Source organism: Scomber scombrus, chromosome 24 (genome assembly GCF_963691925.1).
Source record: "Scomber scombrus chromosome 24, fScoSco1.1, whole genome shotgun sequence".
Classification (NCBI taxonomy): Eukaryota; Metazoa; Chordata; class Actinopteri; order Scombriformes; family Scombridae; genus Scomber; species Scomber scombrus.
Genome location: NC_084993.1, coordinates 14275176 through 14292641, shown reverse-complemented (window position 1 = coordinate 14292641; position 17466 = coordinate 14275176). Strand labels below are relative to the sequence as shown.

Sequence of the window (17466 nt, the reverse complement as noted above, 5' to 3'; positions counted from 1 at the left end):
CATTGATGTGTTTTTAAGGCTTTTGGATAACGATTTGTTGACAATAAGATCAATGTAGAATATAAGCAGACACATTCTTTAAGGCTTCCTGTTTAAAAGCACAAAATATGGGAGGAGGAAATGGAAATTTATATAAACTGTTACAGAGGAAATTGCTGATTAAGCAGCATTTTATGGCTCAGTGGTATCTGCACTCTTAATAAATACCAAGCTAGATTGAAAAATGGTAGGTTTAGTAAATGTCCCTCTGTGGGCCTCATGCAGGTGAACACCTGTTATGAAAGCCTGCAACTGCAGAGGATCTTCTCTCTATGTTCAACTCTTAACTGAGTCTGGTGTATGCATATTCTGCTATATCAAGCCCTCCTTTTACTAGGCCAGGTGTCCCTATCCTGCATAAACTGGCTGTGTCACATGTAAATCATGTGCAGATAAGGGACTGATGTCTTGTTTCGTCATATGAATCACCAATTACATTTAGATAGATTTGCATCATTACTCTAATGTTTATTCATATCTGAAGAGGTGTGTGTGTGTGTGTGTGTGTGTGTGTGTGTGTGTGTGTGTGTGTGTGTGTGTGTGTGTGTGTGTGCGTGAGACATACTGCGCTCGGTGATGGCGTTGCGGGTCTCCTGGTTACTGGTTTTGTTCTTCAGGTTCTGAGCTGCTGTGACCTGTCTCTCCAGGAGGGGGCGACGCTGGTCCAGCTCCTGCAGAGACACCTGAACACATAAACAATATTTGTGATTTTTATGGTTAATGAACACATTCATTAGTGCAATTTAGCTGTAGAATAAATGAAAGTCAAACATCACTGCATACTTGTTTTTATGCAGTTTTTAAACTTTAAATGATATAGTGCACAGGAAATGTTGGTTGCTGTTGTAATTGATCAGATTCCTTATTCTAAATATGTGCACAGACATGATATATTCATTGTCCAACATTCAGTACACCAGTATGTTCCCAGTCCCACTTTCATGTGTCCCGTTAAACCACAGTGGTTCCCAGTGTGTGCTGCGCCATTCGACTGAGACATGTGAGGTTGTGACCTTGAGCTGGCCGATGTTGTCGTTGATGTCGTCCAGGTCAGCCACCACCACGCGCTTGTTCTGCACCATGTTATCCAGCATGGTCAGCCAATCAGTGAGCTCAGCCCAGGACTTGTTGAACTGAGCCAGTGCTGCAGATTCAGGCTGGGAACTTCCTGTCAGAGTTTCATCTGGGACACAAACATAAACACACATAACATTAACTTGAGTCCAAAAATACTTTTCTTTGCATATCTTCAAGCTAACTTATATCCTGTGTAGTGGATTGTAACATATCAGGTATGGAGTTAATCTACAGATGCTTTGGTTCAGATGAGACCAAACTTCTGTGTGGATGTCAGTCACAACAAAGACCAAAATATAGGCAACAGACTTGTTTTTAGCCTAGACAATAGCCAGTTGTTAGTCACCTGCAGCTGCTACCAGCTGGTTAAGTGGAGTGAGGAGTCAACAATCAATGGCGGTATAAAACACATTCTAATATAATGTTATCAACAATTTTACTGCAAGCATAAGACATCTTTGAAGCCCTCCAAATCAAACTTTATTACTCTAATGTAATTTTCTGATTAAAGGATATATTCACATGTTCTATGCTCACATACTGAAATGAACGTTGAAACAATTTTTGGTTGCATGATTTCTTGTAATCAGAGCGTTCAAAGTGACTGACACATCCAGTGAAGAAAAGAGTCTTACTGGCTTTTCTGGCCACGAGCAGAGCAGCCATCCTCTCCTTATGCTGCCGCACCAGCTCCAGAATCACAGTCCAGTCTTCTCTCAGCTTGACGTACTTCACCTGTCGCACACACACACACACACGCGCGCACACACACACACAAAACAGGTTAGCACAAATGCATTTATTTTAATACAGAAAGTTTAGGTGCAGAAAGTTAAGTAGAACTTTTGGTTGCATGTCTTTGATCTTCAAAAGATGTAATGTTCTCTGACATACACTAATGAAACACATAATATGGATTTGATGAAATGTTTGAAGCAGAGCTGGTGGTGAGATGAAAGGAAAAAAATGTTATATTTATATTATTCCCCAGAGGAATACAGAAGGCGAGCACATATAACACTGAAAACGTCTCTTTCGTCATCACTTTTCAACATCAAAAAGTCAACGTTTCAGTAATTGAGAAACATATTCATTTTTATCTCATTCAGTGTTTGTGTGTGTGTGTGTATGTCCGTGCGCGCGTGCGTGCGTGCGCGCGTGCATGTAAAAGAACAGTGTGTAAGATTTCTCCACAACATTTAGTTGACTGCAGTTGCCAAACATTTAAGACACAAGCACTGACAGACAAAATACTGACAGTGTTTGATTTCCTCACCTTATCTGGTTGGCTGGCAGGAGTCTCCTTGTACAGCTGATTGGCTCGTTCCAAGACAAACTCCACTTCTGGCTGCTTGACTTGCACTTCCTCGATGAGCTGCCACAGCACACAGAGAGATAACTCTAATGTAGGATGTACTGTATGAAAGATGTATTCAGTATTTCAAAATCAGGCAGTTTATGTGATATCAGGCAATCATTTTCACGTGTGTGTGTGTGCGTGTGTGTGTGCGTGTGCGCTACCCTGGGGGCTGGCTCCTCTTGGCTGTGCTCTAGCGTGCCTCTGGTGTTGGATGCCCAGGCTGACAGGTCGTCCAGCTGACCCTGAAGCTTCTCCAGCTCCTTCAGCAGACCCTCGATCTCCAGCTGGCGCTCAGGCAGAGCCTTGGACACCTAAACAAAGACGGTGTGCCTTTCAGACCACTGCATGTTCATTACGGAGCTTCAGAGGTGCTGCTGGGCACACTTTGTTACCTTTGGAGAGACAAGCTGTTTTCATCCATGCTTTCTCTCTTTTTATGCTAAGATAAACTAACTGACTGCCGGCAGCACCCTTATCTCAATCCTCTCATCTAACTCTTGGCAAAAAAAAGCAAGTAAGTGTATTTCACAAAATGTGGAACTATTCCTTTAAGTTAGATTTTAAATTCAAGACTTTAACATGTAACATTAGAAATGTAGAAAAGATGAAAAAAAGCTCTGCAGAGATAAGATGAACTGCAGGGACAAGTTAGAATTCTGTTTCCGATTGTATGTCATTTCATTTATATATAATATTTGACTACAGCAGCTTTAAGTTACATTTTCTTCTTGTGTTTTGTTAGTGCTTAGTAATAGATTGCCACCATTTTTTTTAATTTTTTTTTTACATTTTGGTTCTTCACTACACACCCAGCAGCCACAACTGCTCATTACTTTTATCAGTAGCAAACACCTTGATCTATGTGGTATGATTTTATAGGCTGATACAGCTTTGACCCTGTGAGTGAAGACAAATGCCTGTTTACAAAACCCTGGTGCGCTGTTAGCTGTTGTAGTCACAGTGGCGGCGGCTGACCTGTGCCCAGCGAGTGTTGATGAACTTGATGTCATTCTGTTTGTCAGCAGGAAGTGTTATCTGTTTGTGTCTCCAGTTCAGATCATCCACTGCTCCCTTCTTAGCAGGAAGCTCCTCCACGTGTGCCTGAGACACACACACACACACACACACACACACACACACACACACACACACACACACACACACACACACACACACACACACACACACACACACACACACACACACACACACACACACACACACACACACACACACACACACGGAAAGAAAAGCAGTAAGTCATACAGGCTGAGTGTAATAAATCACTGCAGCACCTCAATGTAGGACACAAGCTCTTTCAAATCAAATTATGTAAGTTCACACACAAAGAACCATGCATACACACACTAAAAATACTCTTTTCAAGGTTGAATTTCAGAAGGAAACATTCCAGCATCTCATTTGAAAACATAATACTCTCAAATAAACAATCCGACGCACACACATAAGAATATGCTGTGTGTAATTATAAAGAACTGTATCTCATTTACACTGTGATGGCGGTGAAATCAAATTACACACATCAACACACCCACACAAGAGTGCAGTGGCTTATCCTTAACGGGTGTGTGTTGGTTGTGTGTTGATGGTACCTGGACTTTGCCCAGAGTGTCTTTGATGTGTTGTGACTCCGCAGGCTGCAGAGGGATGGCCAGGACGCCTTCCGCCTTGTCCAACCAGCCTAGCACTGAGCCCATTTCCTCCTGTAGATCTGCAGTGGCTGTGCGTGCCTCTGCAGACCTGCGGGAAGGTGAAAGAAAAGGAGGAGGGGGGAGAGGGGGCAGTGAGATATGTTCAAGAGGCAGGAATGCCCTTATGGGGGAACATCTTGACGGCTCAGTTGGATAAGAAACACAATAGGGGCGTTAAACAATGCTGAGTGGCTCACATCAGGTGGGAAAAAGTTGCTGAGAAGGCGATAAAAGCGCTTATGTGACACAGCCCCGAGCCAACAAAAACACAACACTTAATTGGAAAATCAACAAAAAATATTGAAGTTTCTGAAAAATAACAAGATGAACCCTAAAGTCACAGCGTCTGCAACATAAAGAAAATGAAACTTGACAGTGGATTATTCATAGAAGCAGCCTTTATGTCCTGGTAGCTTAAGCACTGACTAAAGCTGTGTCTGAAATCACCCCCTCACTGTTCCCTCTATAATAAACACTCATTACTTTATTCCATAGTGAGCAGTAAATTGAGACTTAGCATGTTAATGAATCTTCATCATGTTGCATACTCTGCTGGCCTGTAGGGAGTGTGTGACTCAATAAAGCAGGAGGATCAAATTCTCATACAGACGCCTGAAAACACTGGACATATATTTTTACACCCACGTATAACAATCCACTTTAAGAGATGTTTCTCAGTAACACAGACTTGCAGGTCTGTAAAGAACCTGCAGCCACACACACACACACACACACACACACCTCCTCTTGCGCTCATTGAGCTCCCTGCAGTTGTTAGTCCAGCGGGTGTTGAGGATTTTAAGCTGCGCTCGGAGCTGCGAGGCATCGTCCGGCGTGCTCAACTGGCTGATCTCCTCTCCTGTAGAGTTCACTTTGCCCAACACCGCTTCCTGGAGTGGTATGGCCTCCGTCAGGTCCTATTACACACACACAAAAGTTGTGAATTAGCAATTATTATACAGTTTAGTTATGCACACGGTACACACACTTTATGGGCTTCCCTGCCTCCTGGATACACACAAACTGGTCCTCCCAATTTTCAAGATTTATTTTAGGATTAAAACCTGGTTTTAGATTCAAAGTGAAAGTTGGGGTTAAACTTGGGGTTGGCCATGTTAGTCATACATACCTCAGGGTACAATGTTTTTAACTGCCTTCAGTACATTATGAAACAATACCCTGTTCAAATACTCTGAATGAATCTTTAATTTCTGAAAATACATCAAATGCTTATCTTAATCTAGATTTGCTGGGTAGATAGCTTGGCACGACTACTTCATTTGACCTGTAATTGACTGAACTCTTTAAAAAGACCCTCCCTTAATAAACAACATAAAGGCTGCATGACTTTCCCCTTCATTTACACATTTGTTTGAAATATTTGACAAATCCCTTAATCACCAGTTTAAGGTGTGCAGTTTTGGTCTATTGTCAGGTACAAATCAATAATCATTAATGATGATGATTTAGACTAAATTTATGATTTGTAATTCTTAGGCCTTTTAATAATGTTTTCTGCATGGTTTAAGGGATTTAATCAGCAAATAAACCCTTAAAATTCACCACACAGCATGACAGACAACCCTGACTGTTCATCTTATTTAAAAAACAAAGGTCCTTTTAAAAGTTATAAAGTAATGTTAGCTGGCCAATTTTTGTGATGGAACATTCTTTTTGGAAAGGCATTTTACATTAAAAGTTTTATTCAGTTATCTCTTAGGGGATAGTTCAAGATTTGGGAATTACACTTAGCTTAGCATAAAAACTCAAAGTAAGGGGAAACAGCTAGACAGGCTCTGTCAAAATGAAAATAAATCCACCTCAATTGTACAGCTCTCTAATTCACTTATTACATCTCATTTGTTGAATGCTTACACAAAAAGAAACGTAGAAGCAACAAGTTGTGGTTTCACATGTGCCCTAACTACTTCTAAAGCTAAGCTAAGCTAAGCTAAGCTAAGCATCTCCTGGCTTTGGCTTCATATTAAGCATACAGAGATGAGTGTTGTATCTTTTCATTTCATATAATTTCAACTCTTATCAAGACAGTGAGTAAGCATTTTTCTCAAAATGTCAAACTACACCTTTATGTTCGTTGAGCGCCACAAACTTCAGGTCCGTTGTATTAGCGCAGTGGCAAAGGATCAAAAATCAAACCAAAACTATCTGCATGACTGGAGACCATTAGGAGTAAGTGGGAAAATAAATGGGGATTAGTTGAGCTGACCATTTAAGGTTAGGGGAAGTCTCAAGCAAATTCATGTAAGTCAATAAAATGTCCTCACAAGTCTATCATTACCAGTGCATTCAATATGTCTGTGCATGTTTGTACACTGGGGGATCATGACAGGGTGCGGTTCAGGTGGCAGCTTGTGAATTGAGGTGCCAGATGGTCTCTCTTTCTCACACACACACACAAACACACACAGGCTGGCACTTGAGTGGCACTTGGACACTGCATCCCTGTCTGTGCAGGTGGACATCGAGAGCTGATCACAGCAGCCCAAAGTGGAATGGGCATGTCTGATGATGCAAACACACACTCAGACACACTCTCTCTCTCTCTCTCACACACACATAACAATACTTCATATTCAAGGCAAGGTTGAGTGCATCAGTTTAACCAGAGCCACTGAAGCTAGAAGTCCACCATGAAAACAAGCCTTTCATAGATTTTCCCTCTGTGAAAATAATGCCTCATACATCTTTAATCTGTAGCTTGGTGAGGTAAAAGCCCATTGTTCTATGTTTATATTAAATTGCTTTTCATAATCCTTCAATTTCAAGTTTTGGGGTTGATGTAACATTGAAATGTCAAATTGGATGACATAATATTGTTACATAAGGCCTAAAAAGGAAAGTGTTCTGTTTGTATCGAGGCTGACTGCGCTGTCAGACACTCACTGCCTTTTCCTCTTGACAACTGCCATCTGTGTGCCAGTGTGTGTGTGTGTGTGTGTGTTTGTGTGTGACTGTGTGGCTGACTTCAGATGGGCACTTGAAACAAGCAGCTTCACAGAAAGTTCATGTCATGTCAGAATATGTTTTGCACTCCTCGAGGATGTTATGTTGTGTTTGGGATGTCATCTTATGATAATGTCATATGTGGTGTCTTTTATGGAATATGTTATTGTCATGTTGGGCAACATCGGGACTCTAAATCATCGGCAGAAAAAGAAAAGAAAATGAGAGATGAATGTGCTGACAGAAGCGGCTTTGACTCGTGCCTTGCTCAAAGGCACATCAGCAGCGCTATCTGACACTGGAGATGAAGTATGAGTCATCTGCAACTTGAATACACACATTTTTTCTGGGTACAATCATTGTGTGCAAACCTTTATTTGTATTTGTATAGAAATGCGCGTGTGTGTGTGTGTGTGTGTGTGTGTGTGTGTGTGTGTTACCCTGAGGCGCTGTCTGTGTGCTGCTGGATCACTCTCGGCCAGTTTCAGAGCAGCCTCGGCATCATTCAGCCATTCCTCCAGCGTCTTCTGATCTGACGCAAACGTCTGCCATTTGGAGTTGCAATCCTGCCAGCGCCTTGATGTGCACACACAAACACACACGCAAAATGTAAATGAATATGTGTGTATAAAATGAGTCAATATTCAATGTAGTCAGGAGCTTATACATAAAAAATCTGGCAGCTTCATTAATCTTTCCTTCTTACTTCAGTCTGTCCTGGTGCAGCTTGTTTAGTTTGTCCCAGTTGGTGGTGAGCTGGGTGGCGCTGTTCTGGATCTTCTGGCCCTCCAGAGGCCGAGCGCCCGACACCATCTCCTCTCTGCGGGCCAACGCTCCCTCCACTGGGCCTCGCAGCTTGTCAATACTTTCTTTCACCTCCTATTTGTGCCGAGGAGGAGGAGACACAAGCATGAGAGTCAGGAGAGGACACTGTCTTGACAGGACAGCTCAATGTAAAAAAACCTACATAATTATCATGCACATTTTTTTTAACTGAAAATTATTTGAAAAGCTGCAAATGTAATTTAAATGTTGCTTGTACTGCAGCGTATTGCTGTCATTATGACAAAAACTATTTGGTCAGATTTGTATTGTAACCTCCTTTTCATGATTAATGACATTTTCCTGCTGAGTCTAGATATCAAATGATTCTTGTTATAAACATTAATCATGTTCATTCATGGAACCTTCTCAATTTTATTATTTTTTAATAATTAATAATTAATAATAACATACTATAATAATCCATTGAACAATCATATAACATGATAAAAAATGTTGATTAAAAAAATTACAGCGAAGATATGTTCAAATGCTTTTGGTACTATGACTGAGCTTTTTTGCCCTGTTGACAGCAATATGTTAAAGATTTTTGATCAATAAAATGTTTTTTTTTAAAAATGTAAAAGCCTAATATTAGTGTCACATGGACACACATCCCTCTGTAAATCACCTACAGCCTGATTGTTCATGATATTATTTTAGTTGGTGGCATTCAGACAGAAGCACCATGGTGGAGCTGACCTTCAGGCAGAGCTCTTGCTGAGGCAGGTTATAATACGCTGCGGGCCAGTATTCAGGAGAGTTCAGCTTGAAGTCCGTCTCTGACACTGAACGCAGCAACGCCTGCAGCTCTGCTAGGTACTCCTGGACACCCACACACACACACACACACATAAACCACATACATACACACACACACACACACACACCGACACGCACGCACAGAGGAAGGCGTGGGCACCGCATACGCGTTCACAAACACACAAAGTAGAGAGTCAGATCAGAAATAGACAAATACATTGAATCCATAAAGCAATAAATAAACATCATACAGTACATGCTTGTTATTTCTGTAACCAGGCAACATATCAGCTTTTCTTTAAGAAAATTAAATAGCAGATTATCAACTGATTAAGAAACCAATCTGGGATTTCAGTTATTATAAGATGGTGATTAGACTTACTGAAATAAATATATCTTAAAAGTCTAAATCAGATGTAAAGACATGCGTTTTCTATGTAAGTCTTAAATACAAGTATTATTTTTGTAGTGTATAATAGGAAAAAAAAAATGCTATAATTGACTTATTGTAGATGAATTTTAAATGACGAAACTTAATGAAGCCCCAGATTGTTTCCAGGCTGTCTAAGCAGGGAAAGATGTGGCTAATTCCCCATCAAACACATTATTAATCCCTATTGTATACCACGGTCACATTGAAGGCTCATGTCAGCTGGATTTTAGACTATCGGAGCCCAGATACAGTCTCTGAGTCTACTCTTGCAATGAATTTACATTTCCCCTGACCGCGATACACAATAGTGTAACCCGTGAAGTCGCCGAAGCTGCCTCTACCACTTGAGCTCCTCTCTACAGTGCAGAGATATACCGGCATATTAACACTCTGGTCTGTTCATTTCACCTCATTGTTATGCTCATTTCGCCTGGGCAATCGCTTCCTCCTGTTAAATGACACTTCTTAATTAACCTAAAAATAAAACACGCACGCTTTAGCAGTATTAGCAGCCTCACATAAAGTTAATGATTGCTGCTGGTCTTAACAAGTCAGCTGTGGGTTTGCCTGATGTGACAGTAATAATGTCTGCAGAGCAGAGGTGGGATGGAGTGCAAGAGCTGATTCACTCGCCGACTGAAGGACTGATTATTCTCAATATAATTGTTCCGTCTGGTGGCTCCTTGTGTTGGTTTTACAGCGGAGAAATGTAAATTTGCTGCGTCTGAATCATTAAATGGGTACTCTGGTGATTTAGTGTGGCACTTCCATGAAGTTTGGGGACTCACAAGAGGCAGATTTAAATAAAGAATGCTCATAATCCTGGTTTTTAATCTCTGGAATGTGTCAGGTGCCAAATGTAACTTGATAGCATATTTCGTAATAAGCTCATTCGTCTTTCTACTAGTCGTCATGGCCGGTAAAACTGATTTTGAGGTGTACAATTGGTCATTAAAGATAATTCCCTCCATCTGACACTTGTGATTTGAAGTGAAATGAAGACCAGAGTTTTAAATGTCCAGGTTTGTCTGCCTACTCTTGCTGCTGTTAGCAATGTGTCTGCTGTAGAGAGCTCTGTCATACTGGGTTTAATCATTAGGTTTATACAGATATGTACAGTCATTTCTTTGACTGAAATAGACTGTACCACATAACTGCAAGGCCCCTGGTTCAACTCCAGCCAGGGACCTTTTGTTGCATGTCAAAAAAAACAACAAACACAGCTAACAAAATGATATAAAAAGAGAGAGAGAGAGAGAGAGAGAGAGAATTAACTGACACTCAACTTTCAAAGAAGATAGATAGTTAGTCTCTTAAGTGTTTGAACATCCACAATCCCACAGAAACAGGGGTGAAAGTATCCACTCGTGTTTATTTAATGTGGGGGTGGGGTATTTTATGTCATTATTCCAGGGACATTGGAGAGATGACAGGTATTAGAGGGAGAGAGTGACAGGTGGTGACATGCAACAAAGGTCCGCAGCTGGATTCTAACTGTGGATGCTGTGGTTATGTGGCATGCACCTTAGCTAGTAGGCTACTGGGGCACACTTTGTCTTCAGACTAACTCACATGCCCATATGTTAGATATTGGTTGCTCTAATCATTCTGTCTGCCCTACTGGCTGTAAAAAGATCCCTTCTTAGTACAATGTTAATACAACAGTTGATTGTGTTCACAGGGATGAATGTTTAGACTGACTCATATAACCCAGTGTGACAGTCTCACAAATTATTATCTCCTATTTATTGACTCACATTTATAATAAAGTCCAAAAATAATACCTGCTCCTAGTACACACGCACACGCACACGCACACACACACATTTCATTTTTCATTTGGACATTGTGTGCATGAGTGTGTGATTTCAGTGTGACCGCTACAGTATATCTTACTGTGCAGTGACATGAGAGCAGAGTAGATAAATGATGAGAGGGGGGGGTGCATAAAGTAACACACTGTTTGTCTCATACAAGGCGTCCTCGAATTAAAGAGAGCAGTTATCATTGTGAGGATATGAGATTCAGTTCCCAGGTCAGGGGGTCAGTAATGACTTTGAGTCTCACTTTCAGCCTGATTCAAGTTTGACCCAAATAGTTATTTTAGTCCAGTTTGGAAGTCTTTGTCTAGAATCAGTAAACAGATTTCTGTTTTCAGCAGCTTAAGGTAAATCAGTGTAGGCTTCTCTTCTCTTGTCACTCTTTTAGATACAAATACTGTTTTTTTAATATAAATCCAAGCCTTGATTTTGTGTCCTCAGTGACTGCAGAGCAAAAAATCTTAAGCCTTGGAAAGAAGAAGAAGAAGAAACTGTAAATACCTTACTTCTCCCTCTTTCATCATTTCATCTACTTTTATCTTTGTCAACTTGGACTGAATACACATCTATACTGCATGTATCCCAACCACTGCATGAGGATCTTATTATACAGTCCTAATATGTTTCATGTCCAGCATTCTGCAGTGATTCACTGCTGCTCAGGCACTGAGAGGAGATGAAAAGTGACTAAGGACTCTATTGATGTGCAGAGAGGAGTGCATCTGTGCATCGGTAAAGTGCTATTTTCCTGATGTGTACTGAGGTTATTTCCTCATCTTTTCTTAGATATTTTAGCACTGCAATCTTGGTGGAAATAATTTTTTGCACTACTGAAAATATAACCAAATTATACTTTAATAATATAAGGAATAAAACTTTTTTCCATGAATGGCCCTGCAGTGGTAGAACATGTGGCTGCTGGATATTCAACATGTTAGGAAATAAAGTGAATTTAATTTAAGGCAGACAATGTCTTCTTTTAATTTGTTGAAAGTAGCACTTGACCATGAACATTCCCACCTATAATGTATCACATCTTATTCACTGTGATTATTGTAGCACCCCTCGACTCACACAAATAGAGCCCTACATGTTTAAATGACAGAGAATCTCAGTCTGATAGTTAATCTTTAACCACTCAGAAAAATCCACATCAGTGTTTATCAGTGAGTCAGCTTCTCTTTCTTGTGATCTAATAGATTTCATGTCATATTTCTGTTATAGCAATCTTGCAATATTAGCACATTATACAGCGGTTGGTAATCTAATGCAAACTTGAACTACATATATGTTATCTCAAGTTTTGGTGCTTTACCCTGAAGTTTAATCAGGTTTGTGATCACACAGTATCCAAACCAGCCTGGAGAATACTGGAAATTAAGTGAACACCTCTGTCTTAATAATTACTGCTCAAGAGTTGTTGAGAAATGCACTGCAGTGCAGAAACTGCACGTGTGGTGCAGCTTGGCAGTCTGGGCAGCTGTGTATTCACTCGCTGCTCTCTTAGGAAATAAAGATGAAAATGACACTAATGTGCTATGTGCTTATGATTCCTCCCAGCATGCCTGCAGAAGTGCGTTACTGCACTCCCAAAGACTGGAATCTGACAGTTCAGATGTATATTTTGTCCAAGTTCAACAGACCCAGTTGATACTATGTTGTGTAATTGCATGTGGTTGGTACATGTGATTGGATGACAGGATACATACATCTTCAGTGATCGGCAGAGACTGTGGGGGTGTAATGTGATTTGGTTGGTGGGGGGGGGGGGGGGGGGGGGACAGAGCCGGACAGAGCAACCAATGAGATTCAAACATGTGAGGGTGCTTCACATGTACACGTAAGACATGTCAATGAAAATGCAGCAAAGAAAAACAAAAAAAGCAACTCTGGTTTTACTTTTCAGGGATCAATCTAATGCTCCTACAGACTTTAAGAACTAAAGTAAGGTAAGGTAAGGGGGTAAAAGTATTGAAAATGTTTCAAAACTCTGGATATTAGGAGATAGGGGGCATAGAATTTATATATTGCAGTTTACATACTATTCATTTTTACTAGAATAAATTAAATTAGTTCATATAAATTGAAACAGAGAAAGTTCTGTTTGTCTGAGATTATAAATAGGACTTTGTAATTCCTTTATGGGAAAGATTATATTCTATATTTTTCTTATTGCATTTTTCTAACACAAGTTGTGTGTGTATGAAAGATACACATTTATACCTCTGTATATGCTCCATTGACGTCCAAAATCTATTAAAAACATGTCAGTGTTCCTTCATTAACATGGACACCGGTGTTCATTCTCACTCAACCCCTCACACACCTTCCTGCTGCCAGAAATCCAATTTACTATTTCATTTAGCAGATACTTTTATCCAAAGTGACATACATCTGAGAGCTGATACCACACACTACATACTTACTTGTTCTGCTATTTGAGTAATGTTTGCTAAAACCTACAGTGAGCAGCTGTTTTAGAAACGTTTTGAGTCTTATTTAAAAATGACACTACATCTGTGAGCTGTTTTAAAGATTGAAGTCTTCAGTAACATTCAATGTTTTCATGGGAATTATTGACAATAAGAAAAATATTGAATAACTCCAGCTTATCAGATTGTACTACAAAAAACTGTTAAATCAATTCCTTATACTTGACACAAGGAACACTTTGACATTTTGGAAAATACACTACAACTTATAGATAAGGAGATACCACTACTCTCATGTCTGTATTTTAACTACGGTGCCGAGAAGCATCATCCAAAGTTTAAAAGGGGCTGAATTTTAAACTTAAGACAAAACCAGGTTAGCTGTTCCCCCTCTTTTCAGTCTGTATGCTAACCTGTCAGCTGTAGCTTTAGTTTACAAACATGAAGGTGGTATTGATCTCCTCATCTAGCTCTTGCCAAAAAAGAGAATAAGCCTATTTCCCTTAATGTCAAATAATGATTTTAAATGAATAAATCCTATCTATGGCTGACAGGCTTGTGTTCAGTCTGTACTCAGCTCAGAACTGAAATGGTCTAGTTTTCTTATGAAATGTTTTATAAGTAAAAGTCAGACCTATTGAACACCAAAGCTGCATTATTTGTGAGAATTTAAGATTCTAGAAGTACCTGCAAACAGGAATGTGAAACCTACTTGTATACCGTCATTTGAAAGCGGTGCATTTTTTATATTATTAGAAGCTTTTCAACGGTGTGTTTGAGTTAGTGAAAGCGACTGTTATACCAACTTAGGTACACTCACACTCTGTCTTGGATAGCAGTATTGTGTAGAAGTATTAGTATTATGTCTAGTTAGTATAGGATTCTCTGTTAGTATTGTAGATAGAGAAGTCGTGCCTACTGAAACTCACACATTGTCTTTTGAAGGGAATGAACTTGCCCTCCACCTCAACCCAGCGCTTGTTGAGCTGGAGTTGGCGGGGCTCCACTAGATTGGCGGCACCAGCTTCTGAGAGCTGATTGGCTAAGCCCTGCACCTCCTTAAGCTCCTCCTTCTTCTTGTCGAACTCTGAGCCAATTTCCTATTGGACGAAATCAACCAGTACGTCATTTTCTATTGTCTGAGCCCGAAAGGGAAGCACAGAGAGGCATGTGGATGTGCTTGTATAATACATTTACACACACACACACACACACACACACACACACTATTAGGGACAATAAGTACATAATAAACACATTCATTTACCCACCAGCACACTCACACACTCCAACAAAGACACAACACATTGATAAAAGGGACAATATATCATGTTTGTCAGTGTCAAACATAAACATATACATACTGTATTCTGATACTGTTTCTCTATTAAACAAGCCATATCAAATAAGAAAGTGGTGCTATAAGTAGGAGGCGCACACCGCCTTGAGACTTTATTCACATTGAGGAGGAGTACAATCTCTGGCCTTTAAAATAAGTAGAGCAGTGTGTGAACTGGGGGGAGTGTGGGGGGTGAAAAGAAGCAGAGGACTGCATGGAGAGACGGAGAGACAGATAGATGAGCGGACAGACAGACAGACAGACAGACATAGGCAGTGTGGAATCTCAGTTGCGGCAAATGACAGGTGATTCTGAGGCGAGCGCGTGAGACGTCCGCTTAGCGAAATGTCATACGGATCATCTGAAAGTGAAAGACACACATACAGAGTCAGAGGGCGGGGACAAAACACAGGTGGAGTCCAGGGGTTTCTCTGCCAAACCTTTTCCAAATCAGCATAATCAAAGATTGAAAGGAACCAGTGTGTAGGATTTAGTGGTATCTAGCAGTGAAGTTGCAGAATACTCATCACCTTCCACGCATACAGGAGAACCTATGGTGACTGCAAAACTGGCATTTGGTTTGTCCATTCTGGGCTACTGTAGAAACATGACGGAAGTGGGCCCGCTCCCTATTCTAGTCCATTTCTGCCAATAGATCCCTGTAATTCTTACACACTGGTCCTTTAAAGGTTCTGCACATTAAGTGTCTGTAGCATTTTTCAAAACACTTTTCTACCTTTCCAAGTGTTTTGTTGTTCCACTATCTGACATAAAAGAATCCTCTGCAGTTGATTGACTTGTTTTTGACTTGTGAAGCCATGACACTCAGTGGTACTACAGTAAAATGCACTGTGAATGTTGTTCTGCATCAGTTGTTATAAGATATAACAAGTAATAATTATTCACTAGTGTCTCAAAGATAATTTGGTATGGATTTATTGATGTTAAAATGCTACACACGACACAGTTTAATTAACCTTTATTCTCAACCCTGGGACCACTAACAAAATCCCAGATAAAAGCTTCTACTGGGGACAAGAATTGATCCGTAATTATTTCTTCAGATAGATGTGAGGAAGATTTCCTGGAGCAATTTTTAGAAGTCCTCTTCCCGAGAGAAAACAATTGCAAAAGCCTTGACACAAAAAGTCTGAAAGTGCGAGAAGAGGAAACACAAAAAAAACAGAGGAAAGAAAGAGATTTTTTCATGGTTTATGTGTACCAGAAAAATGTGGAATGAGAAAAGATTAAAGACACAGGTCCAAAGAAAGTGTGAGACAGATGGAAGGAGAGATGAAGAGATGGATGATGAGGAAGACAAAGATAAATAGTAGCCCAGATCAAGCTTCATGGTGATAAGGAAGAAAAACGTCAAGAAATTACTGTTCATGTGTATATGTATATATGTGTGTATTTATGTATTAATGTGTGTGTGTGTGTGTGTGTGTGTGTGTGTGTGTGTGTGTGTGTGTGTGTGTGTGTGTGTGTGTGTGTGTGTGTGTGTGTGTGTGTTCGTGTGTGTTGTCACCTTGACCCTCTCTCCCTCGGGGGGGTCAGGCAGTTGGTCCACGCTGCGTTGGATGTCGTCCAGCCAGGCCAACAGGTCATGTGACTTCCTCCTGTACTGGTACCACTGGGGAGCGATGGCCAGTGCCTTCCTGTTCCTCTCCACACGCAGGTCCTGCACACACACACACACACACAAAGGACATTTCAAAGTAGTGACATGTCATGAAGTGTATCTGCTATCAGTTTGAGACACTACAGAAATCTTAAAATCATTGCACATTCAGGAAATCTTTTTCATCACAACAGCTTTTAACTGTTTTTTTCATCTATTGAATGATCTTGCTGACTGATTGGCTGATAAACTACAGTTAGGACCTTATCTTTTGGCTCTGAGCAGTTGCCAGGCAACCAGTGGAGACTGGTCACAGTGGAGAAATAGTCTGTCACATAACCCCAAGAAAAGCAATGAATAATCATTGTTACACTTTGTTTTTTGTACAATTTAACAAATCTGGACTTCAGGACTTCAGCCACGCTAGTTGTTTCCCTCTGTTTCCAGTCTTTATGCTAAGCTAAGCTAACTGACTGCTGCCTATAGATTCATATTCTGGGAATTTTGTCTCTTTAAATGAAACTTAAAGAGTACGGTTTAGACCTGCTCTATGTGTAAAGTGCCTTGAGATGACTTTTGTTGTGATTTGGTGCTATACAAATAAAGATTGATTGATTGATTGATTGATTGATATTTATTTATTTCTCTGCCTAACAGTGAATAAGCATATGTCCCAAAGTGTCAACGATTGCTTTAAGTGAATAACCCACTGCATAGCATTGTGATGTTAAAAAAGCAATGACTTTCCCGCTGTCATCACTAATAAGGAAAATATAGGAAGCAGTGAAGGAGTCAGTCAGATGACTCTTTAAGTAGTAACCAGCATGATGTCAGTTCAGGTGCTTTCTGCCAGCCAGCAGTTGCTGCTGCCTCCTCCACTGTCTTCAGTGTAAACCTGACAGCAGAGGAGAAGGAGTTTGCAGTTCATAATGGTACAACTATTTCAACTTACTGCTGCAGCAGCTCGCTGGGAAACAATACACGGACTGATTTATAGCCTACACCTCTTCATCAGCAGAGAGCAATAAACAATGTTTATGATACTAAGCTAATGATTATTTTCATTGTAGATTAATCTGTCAGTT

General features: G+C 40.3%; 1 protein-coding gene across 3 annotated transcripts in view; it reads right to left on the bottom strand.

Annotated features, from left to right (window-relative positions):
• dmd (dystrophin) overlaps nucleotides 1-17466 on the bottom strand; it is a 184835-nt gene that overhangs the window by 75001 nt on the left and 92368 nt on the right. For all 3 annotated transcript variants that reach the window (XM_062445524.1, XM_062445522.1, XM_062445523.1), the window contains exons 39-51: nucleotides 16289-16441; nucleotides 14351-14521; nucleotides 8677-8799; nucleotides 7859-8031; nucleotides 7593-7728; nucleotides 4930-5105; nucleotides 4090-4237; nucleotides 3452-3577; nucleotides 2638-2787; nucleotides 2393-2491; nucleotides 1752-1851; nucleotides 1053-1222; nucleotides 605-722 (exon numbers count right to left, since the gene is read on the bottom strand). In XM_062445524.1, the coding sequence (XP_062301508.1) occupies nucleotides 605-722; nucleotides 1053-1222; nucleotides 1752-1851; nucleotides 2393-2491; nucleotides 2638-2787; nucleotides 3452-3577; nucleotides 4090-4237; nucleotides 4930-5105; nucleotides 7593-7728; nucleotides 7859-8031; nucleotides 8677-8799; nucleotides 14351-14521; nucleotides 16289-16441 (1843 nt within the window). The remainder of the gene's footprint in view (nucleotides 1-604; nucleotides 723-1052; nucleotides 1223-1751; nucleotides 1852-2392; nucleotides 2492-2637; nucleotides 2788-3451; nucleotides 3578-4089; nucleotides 4238-4929; nucleotides 5106-7592; nucleotides 7729-7858; nucleotides 8032-8676; nucleotides 8800-14350; nucleotides 14522-16288; nucleotides 16442-17466) is intronic.